The sequence below is a fragment of the Rhinichthys klamathensis genome, unplaced genomic scaffold (assembly GCF_029890125.1).
Source record: "Rhinichthys klamathensis goyatoka isolate OS25496 unplaced genomic scaffold, OSU_Roscu_1.1 h1tg000223l_1, whole genome shotgun sequence".
NCBI classification, from domain to species: Eukaryota; Metazoa; Chordata; class Actinopteri; order Cypriniformes; family Leuciscidae; genus Rhinichthys; species Rhinichthys klamathensis.
In genome coordinates, this window is record NW_026606747.1 from 4,902,777 (window position 1) to 4,912,239 (window position 9,463).

The 9,463-nt window shown below is 41.1% G+C and overlaps 1 protein-coding gene across 1 annotated transcript; it reads right to left on the reverse strand.

Annotated features, from left to right (window-relative positions):
- Positions 1-6,782: 6,782 nt before the first annotated feature.
- LOC130097710 (uncharacterized histidine-rich protein DDB_G0274557-like) lies at positions 6,783-7,766 on the reverse strand. Its single transcript, XM_056264651.1, has one exon. The coding sequence runs from the start codon at positions 7,764-7,766 to the stop codon at positions 6,783-6,785; it is 984 nt and encodes a 327-aa protein (XP_056120626.1).
- Between the last annotated feature and the right edge of the window lie 1,697 nt (positions 7,767-9,463).

The following is a 9,463-nucleotide window of genomic DNA, read 5'->3' on the forward strand; positions in this document are numbered from 1 at the left end:
AACAAGATCTGGGTTATCTAACATATCTAAAATCAAGCGTATATTATTAGAAATATAGGTTTTATCGTAGTAGTTTAACAGTCGATAGAAGCAGATTGGGCTGAGAGAGAGACCCACTGTTTTGTATGGCATTCAGCCGTACATGTTTGAACCGGAATCAGACCCAGATGATAAAGAGACTCCGGCAGAAGAAACACAAATGAGAATGGACCAGGATGTCTCAGAATGGTTATTTGATACATTTATGTACTTATAGAGTTGTAATAGCTTGTTTTCATATGACGGCCACTGCGTTGCCATGGCGCGAAATGCAAATGGAGGGCAGGAAGTGATTTGCTGTATTTAGAAAGCTCTATAACAAACTCAAAATGCCTATGTTTTGCGTCGTTTATGGTTACTTAAATCGATCAAACCACGAGGACTTTTTATCGTGTACCAAAAGTTGTTGTTCATAAGGGGGGGAAATGCAAGAAATTGACCGAAAAACTCCGGAAAAACGGCTTGCAAACCTACGTCTGCGGTCGGGAGGAGCCGAATGGGAAAATGCCCGTGTGTGCAGTGATCACTTCGTCAAAGGTGAGTTAATACAACTTATGTGGCTGTGTTTGTGTAACGTGTAACGTTTCCGAACTTTGTAAAGTCAAAGTATGCCTGTAAGACGAGGTAGTTGCTGATATCTACCGCCTCGATGGCAGGAAAAATCTTTCAATTCAGTTGAAAAATCGCTCCTCTTCATAACGTAAGGATCACGTCCAACATATGTTTGATTTTTTGTTTATATCTTTCTCTTGTAATAGCGTGTAAAGTAGTACAGTACGGACTTTCCTCCATCTCGTCCATTGCACTCTTCACTCCCTGCCCTCCATCTGAATTTCGCGCGTCATCATAATCACATGACTGAAACCTAGCTATCGCGTCCCCTTTGCAATTATGGATGTGCAACACAGACACACACACGAAATTACATTTATGCGAGTGACCTGTTGCGTCATGTTTACATTACTTGTCGTACAGTGGCAAATGTGAGAAGATGGCTACAGAACAAGAAAATATATGCTGCAGGGAGATAGAACAGGTATTAAATTATTTACATTTGCAATTGTTGCAAGAAATAATACGTGACATAAAACTGTCTGACGCGATTTGTTGTACTTTAGACGCATTTGTTGTTGAATTGGCTGACATCGACTGAAATGACTTTGCTCAGAAATCATAAAATACACTCACTTCTTCTGGAGGTGACGTTGGATCGCGAACAGTAGGCAACGATCCACACTTGAGGATTAACTTTGAAGCAAGACCTGCTTTGAATTGACCCTCGTTCACAAAACAGTCAGTCAGAAAATGATTTGCGCAAACATAAACGTATTTTGGAAGTTTAAGTGGCGCCTTTCCTTCGTAAATAAAATCCATCCACTGCGTTTTCAGTGGCTCTGATGTCGGAAGTAAGTGAAAACTACTATGTACATTATTACATCCCACAACTGAACACTTATGTTTCTTAGGAGACATTATCGGCTGTCGTTGAAACAATGGAGGATGGTGTACAGATCACCGAGGGCGGGGTCTATGCCAAAACCACAGTGTCAATCAAACCACGTCGGTGGGGCTTGCGCAATTCTACGTCACATTGCACCGAATCTTAGAACAGCTCGTTCTGAGACAGTGCTTATGATTTATTGAGATTGTAAAAAAAACACTGGAGGGATTTTTATCATTCTAGGGTGGTTTTGCTCACACACTGCAAACACACATTTATGTTCAAACACCATGTAAAAGTGAATTTTGCATAATAGGTGTCTTAAAAAAAAAAAGTTGTATAAGCCCTCAGAAGGAAAGAGGAAAAAAACATTAATTAATGAAACATTCGGACGTACCGTCAAAAAAAGAGGACAAAGGGATTATGATAAGGATGAAAGAAGTCCGAGAAATTATACGCATAGTCAGAAAAGCATCAGTTAAAGTGGAAATCAATTCCACTAAAATTCAGACAGAAGGAAATATTTCAGTACACTGTAAACCCTAATAAGTTCACAGAACTCCAAAATTATTTTGTAACAGATTACATAAAAATATTTTAGTGATGTATTTAAATGTTTTAAGTTTACATAAAATAAAAATTACATTTACAGTTGCCTTAAATTATCTTAATGTTATCTTATATATATTGATATTCCTCAACGTATAATTATTTAATTATAATTTTCAACTCATAATGTGGGACATGCACTCAAAATTTATTCTAAACTGAAATACTGATGTCGGCCCAGTACACAATTATAATCAGCTAATAATGTTAGAAAACATGAAAGTGACACCACAGTGACAATTTAACAACTTTTTTTATTCAACACAATGTGCTTTTTAAAAGGTACGAATCAAACGAGCTCAGTCAAAACAAAGTGCTTGTCATAAATTAAAACAAAAGGAAAAGGAAAAGGAAATGACTCCATAAAAACAAAATGTGTTTTAAAGTACATTAAGTGTTAATAGTTCCATATTCTGATAGTGGTCATTGCTAAAGAGGGTATATTTAGTATTTTGGGTCTCCATCTCACATTATTCAGTAAACATTATGATAAAAACTCACAAAGGATTCATGATAAAATTCAATAAGATTCTAAGTATAATCCATCCTCAACAGCAATGACGACTATTAGAATGTGGAGCCATTTAACACTGTTTAAAAACATTTTGGCACTTACTGTACCTTGAAGGCTGCAACTCAATTTTTAAAAATAAAACATTCAAATAAAGTACTGGTTTCTACTGTGCCGTACTTCAACTGGCAACTTCAAGGTAGTGCATCATGGTAGGCATTAGGCAACAGAACATTAAACATGTATAGCGCATGAATTGATCAGTCGTTTCCCACAAGTACAAAAACTTGGGCTGGGCAATACATCAATGTTGTGATATTTATCTATTATTAACAATCAATGTATTAAATCCGAGGTAGAAGAGGCAAACAGTGTCACATCTTAAATCTGAGGTAGAAGAGGCAAATGATTACATTTGTAAAGAGGGGGAAAAAAAACAAAAAAACGTCCTCAGTCAATACTCATCTCAACAAATAGTCCATTTTGAGTGATTCACTAATTAAACAAATCATTCTTCAGCGTCAGTAGACGCCCTTTCAGTGGTTTGTTGTCCTCAAGACACATCACAACTTATTGGATAAATGTGAATGTAAGCTCGAGATTCTTTGGGAACTGTAGGTCTAGTGCATAGACCAAAGAGCAGGAGAAATGAGTCAGCCAGATTTGTGGGACCAGTCAGAAGTATTTCATCCTCCACGACTATACAGATGCTCTCAGGGCTGAAGAGGGCCAGTAGTAACTGCATTCCCAATAATCAAAGGGAGCAGTCTAAGCAATGTGGCATTTTCATGGCCATTACCACCAATGCTTTTCTTTACAGCGAAGGTCTGTGGTATTTTATGAGGTTTGTCAAGCTTGTCTGTGTGCTGGTATGGAAACGATAGAATTGTATGGTTCAAATATTCAAGGGGGAAGTATTTGCGACGGATCATCTCTCCGATACACAGGGCGAGCTCTACGGGCACAATGCCCTCAAAAAGATCGTGGAGGGCATCAGGTGGAAAGTATGAAAATACTCTAGATCCTGGTTCAGGACACAATCTGCCTGAACACCATTCTGACTCTGACTATCCCCATGCATTACAGCATGCACACATCACTATTATGGCTGTCTTTTGTCCTAAGACTGAACTCGCCACTTGCAACTTCATGAGTCTGAAGTTTAGCTTGTGTCGCTGTGCAGAATCTGCAAAGATATTCTGCTCAAAAAGACTTTGAAAAGCCTGCCAAATCATGGGCTGCAAGATTGTCAGACACCACACACATGACTGTTCCTTGAACTACCTTACCAATAGACTCAATGAGTACCCCATCTTGTTCAAGGGTACGGAGGTCTCTCAACAAAGGACCAAGTGCTTTTTCATAGCCAAATGTCTGTATGTGAGCCACTTTACATAAAGCTGCAAGCTGAATCACATGCAGGGCCAATCGGTATTTACTGGGAAGATCAGCAAGCGTCCAGTATACTGAACAGATTTTGTGTATTTTGCGTGATGTGCCAAGTGGATTGGCTATTTCCAAATCATCTATGTACAAAATGAGTGTTATCATTAACTCATCTGAAGACAAGAATGTGTTCTCTTTGAAGTACGAACCATCTTGGTGTCTTACATAATGACTGTTTTATGCCACTTTTGCTTCTTTAATTTTGTCCAAAATATCTGTTTGATTGAAGATTTTTTGTAGCATCTCAACAATGGGAACATGAACTGCTGTGTGTCATGGCTGTAGCAGAGACTGTACAGGCTTTACCACAGGGTAATTATTTTCGATGAAGGTTTTCCTTCTCTTGGTTGAGGATAACTGCTTCCCCTTAGCTGTGGCACTGACAATAACATTACTGTCCATAACAGTACCTCATTTAGAAGTGTTTCACTGACAGTGACGTCATGACTCTGTAAGACCTCTCTATTGTCATGTTTGAGTATCGGTTGGGACAAGGAAAATATCTGAGTCAAATGTTCCATTACTTACTGAGATGCCATGTCAGATACATGAGGAATAGATTGAATCTTTAGGAATAATGATGCCAAGTTATGGGTCAACTGTGTCTGTGTCACACTGACTGTTAACCTCATCGAGATCAAATGTGTCCGCAGACTCTGCACTGTGACTTTCAGCAGGTTCCCCAAGACTTTCTGCTGCAACTACAACTGGGGCATTATCATTGCCTGCCAATACAACACATTCACCAAAGTCTGAATCACCACAATGTTGTCTACTTTTGTGTGCATTTAACGCTGAGTAGCTATTTGTTCTGTAATTACAGTTCTTGAATGGGCATGCTACCATCTCATGACTTCCTAAATTACTTCTCAAATGACCTCAAATGAATAGAATTTCCTCAGAAAATGGCTACTTGAAGTTACACAAAGGACATGTAAAAAAAAAACACATGCTCCTTCAGTTGCATCTACTCTACATGAATCATTATGAGATCTTGACAGATGAGCTTTCATCGCTTCGAATGATGGAAAAGTACAAATGGGTCAGTGACGTTTTAGAATTTCAAAACAGTAAAAAAAACTAAAAAATGAAAGGACAAATTAAATATAGCATTTTTGTGTAAATCTATGTGTATATTTTTTGTTTTTATTAGTGCCCTTTATAAAAAATAACAATATATGACATTTTAATGTGTTTCTTTGTATACAGTCCTTGAAAATGTCATAAGGTAAAACGAAGGGATTTTTAGAAATAAATTAAATTTGATATTCATGACACAGTTAAATACAACCATGAATGTAATAGTTGATCTGTAAGTATTCTATAACAAGTTGCAAAATATAAACACCTACATCACAAATACTAGATATTTTTTTTTTTTTTTAACAACTACAGCATGTCATCTGTGGACATTTGTTTTATTTTTTTTGCAAGAAATTAGTCAAAAATGCCTTGAAGTTATATATATATATATGTATATCATACTAGCTCTCCTCCATTATTTTCATGAACCATGTAAACAAAGTATCTATTTTTATTTCTTTTAAAATTCAATGTTTTACCATATGACATATTTTGTTTTACCGAATGACATTGTTTCATTGCATTTTTAATGTAATAAATTGATGTAGGCCAATTCAAAATGATTTCAAAGAAACACAAGGCATCTCAAGTGAACCTTTTATTAACAGTAGAATATATTTCCCAACACATGAACATTTCTTTTAGTCAACTCAACTCTCTTTCAGTACAAGGAACACATAGGACATGCTATATGTAATACATGACAATATCAGTCAGATTTACAACAGTGAGATAACTTGTGAAAAAATCAGTTTTCAACATTTAGTTAAAAAAGAACAGTAACATTCATGTCTGCTATCAAAAGGTTATGAACAACCTAATCTCATATAATTTACAGTAATAGCTCATATAAAAAAATTCAGAAAAGTCCATGTGGACTACAGCCTCATGGTCTTGGAGACTGTTCTCGAGGGCCCTGTATTGTTCCACCTGATGTATCCATGTGTACTGATGCTTGGCCAATCCATCAAGTTTTTCATTGAAACTCTTCATGAGACCCTCCCACGTCCCAGTCAGAGTTTTCTTCACAAAATGTGAATAGGTTTTACCTTCAGTGCAGACTCTCTCTCTCTGCCATTGACTCCATGACACCTGGCGGGTTTTGTCTGGTAGGAGTAGCTCCATATCGTTATAGCAGCATTTTGCACACAGCCTAAACATACACGCCCTAATTTTCAAATCGCACACAATGTGCGCGAGTGCTTCAGAAGTACTTCTACTGCCTACAAGGCCACTCTGGTGTAGTTTCTCGAGTAGAAGGCTTACATTCTCATGGTCTAGGCAGGCACAGGTGTTTCGGTCATTAGCCTTTGGCTCAGTTACATAAAATGGACGGAGGCGGACAAACTGCCGGTATGACACTGCCCGTCTCTCTCCTGCCTCTGCATCGTAGTCTTTATGAAGCTCAACACCCGACGCTGTTCTTTGACCCTATCCTTTGATACTGTGTCCTTTTTTCCAGCTAGGAGATGGCTGTTCTCATCTCTAGTGAGGAACTCCACCACACTCTGTCTTCTTGCTGGCCCCATCCTGAAAACCTTTGTTGACATGTTTTTTCTTGCTTTTCTGTATTTTGCTGTCATCACCCTGTTGGCTTTCTTGCGAAATCTATCTGCTCTTCTCTTTTCTCTCACAACATCCTTTTTAGCTTTTCTATCTCCAGGATAGGGTCTCCTTTTCTATCTCTAATCTCCTTTTAGGATGGCCCAGGTGGTGAGGAGTGTTGCGATGGCCCAGGTGGTGAGGAGTGTTGCGACGGCCCAGGTGGTGAGGAGTGTTGCGATGGCCCAGGTGGTGAGGAGTGTTGCGATGGCCCAGGTGGTGAGGAGTGTTGCGAAGGCCCAGGTGGTGAGGAGTGTTGAGACGGCCCAGGTGGTGAGGAGTGTTGCGACGGCCCAAGTGGTGAGGAGTGTTGCGACGGCCCAGGTGGTGAGGAGTGTTGCGACGGCCCAGGTGGTGAGGAGTGTTGAGACGGCCCAGGTGGTGAGGAGTGTTGCGATGGCCCAGGTGGCGAGGAGTGTTGCGACGGCCCAGGTGGTGAGGAGTGTTGCGACGGCCCAGGTGGTGAGGAGTGTTGAGACGGCCCAGGTGGTGAGGAGTGTTGCGACGGCCCAGGTGGTGAGGAGTGTTGCGATGGCCCAGGTGGTGAGGAGTGTTGCGACGGCCCAGGTGGTGAGGAGTGTTGAGACGGCCCAGGTGGTGAGGAGTGTTGCGATGGCCCAGGTGGTGAGGAGTGTTGCGACGGCCCAGGTGGTGAGGAGTGTTGCGATGGCCCAGGTGGTGAGGAGTGTTGCGATGGCCCAGGTGGTGAGGAGTGTTGAGACGGCCCAGGTGGTGAGGAGTGTTGCGATGGCCCAGGTGGTGAGGAGTGTTGCGATGGCCCAGGTGGTGAGGAGTGTTGAGACGGCCCAGGTGGTGAGGAGTGTTGCAACGGCCCAGGTGGTGAGGAGTGTTGAGACGGCCCAGGTGGTGAGGAGTGTTGAGACGGCCCAGGTGGTGAGGAGTGTTGAGACGGCCCAGGTGGTGAGGAGTGTTGAGACGGCCCAGGTGGTGAGGAGTGTTGAGACGGCCCAGGTGGTGAGGAGTCTTGCGATGGCCCAGGTGGTGAGGAGTGTTGAGACGGCCCAGGATGGTCATGGTGTTCGTCCACAAAAGAGTCCCCAGAGACTGGTGTCAGATTCATCAATGCCTCCACCTGCCTCTTTTTCTCTCTGGATTGTCTCTGGTTGAGCCTCCACTGTTCCTTCCTCTTTGCATGTGCAGCTACTGTCAACTCTTTGACGGCACGATAATAATCACCCTGTCCAGCTTGTTTCCTCTGCCGTTGCCTGTGTGTATACGTACAAGTATTGATATTTATTCATAATACAAATACACATACGCAAACATACATTTATATATATGTATATTTACACACACACGCATACACACACACACACACACACACACACACATGAATAATATATCTATATATATGAAGCCACTTTCCAGAAACATTGTGATGCTGACTTCAACTCAGGCCTATAGATAAGATACTGCCTAAACTGACAAAACTGGCACATCCTGACATTACTGACATCATATACTCTCACAGTTATACCTTTCCCTCCTCTTGGCTAGGTTCTCCTCTCTAGCTGCAGGATCTGCCCTTAGCTTTGCACGGAAACGTGCACCCCTCTCCTTACTAGAAAGAGGCACCTGTAATAATGTGAAAAAATGCTTAAAATAGGCAGAAATATATTATATATGTTAATATTAATTCATAGTAGTTGTACAAACTATATATGTGATATAACAATTAAGAAATAACTAAATAATTCAGTTAAATGCTCTGTGTCATATGGTATAACAACATGTCATACGGTAAAATCGTTTGTCTGTATGACATTTTTTGTTTGCCCTTATGACAGTTTTATGCTTTGTCATGCTTTGTCATTTATAACAGGCAGTTGCTTGGCCACCTCCTTCCACCTTTACCCTTGACCTTGACTTTTAAACTTAATATTTCACCTGTAAATCAATATTTTTTCAAATTTTAAATGTATTATACCCTTTTTTGACGTTTGACCATATGACACCCAAATCTGTGACACATGGTAACACACTTGGAAAAGGTGAAAGGCTTGTTCGACTTCATGCAGCTCTGCGCAGACCGATCGCCGGCTGACTTGAAGCAGTGCATGCCGGTTAGAAATTTTGTCCGACTTGATAAAGCGCAGACGCCACGTGACTGTGACGTATGCCATCAAAGTAGCGCGATAGAGTAAGTATTCGAGAGTAGCCGGAGGACTCAGCCAGCGCAGCTTCTCAAGAGCTGCTGTATGAAGCAGTAGGCCTGCATAAAGTATTGAATGAAAATGTATAGGCCACATTTTCACGATAGGCCACACGGCCATGGGAGACCACAGAGACGAGACCGCTTAGGAGCCACACCGTCCGCTAATGCCACATGAAAGACAATATTCACGAAACAAGGCCACTAGACCAGACAGACCAGGCAGCGATGGACCGTAAGGACAAAGCTATGATAGCCTGCACGGACCACGGCTAGACTAGTGGCCGAGGAGGATCACATAAAGACAGAAGATGAGCGGAGACACCGCGGGACAAAACACAAACACAGAGACGAGTACAGAGGGGCGTTATCAGATAGTGCAAATTGAACTGCGCTCAAGTGGATAACGTAGTACCACCACCACCAGTAGTTGCGAGAGGATTTACCTGGATTATTAATGGAGAGCTTGCTGGGCTTCAATGATAATTTTTGAATCAGTTCTTATGTAGGATTCGAAAGCTGAGGAAGACCATCTTCCCATTATTTTGATAGCTGATGT

What these genes read in the sequence shown, in the direction of transcription:
- LOC130097710 (XM_056264651.1), bottom strand. Translation starts at nt 7,766, where the DNA reads ATGACCATCCTGGGCCGTCTCAACACTCCTCACCACCTGGGCCATCGC.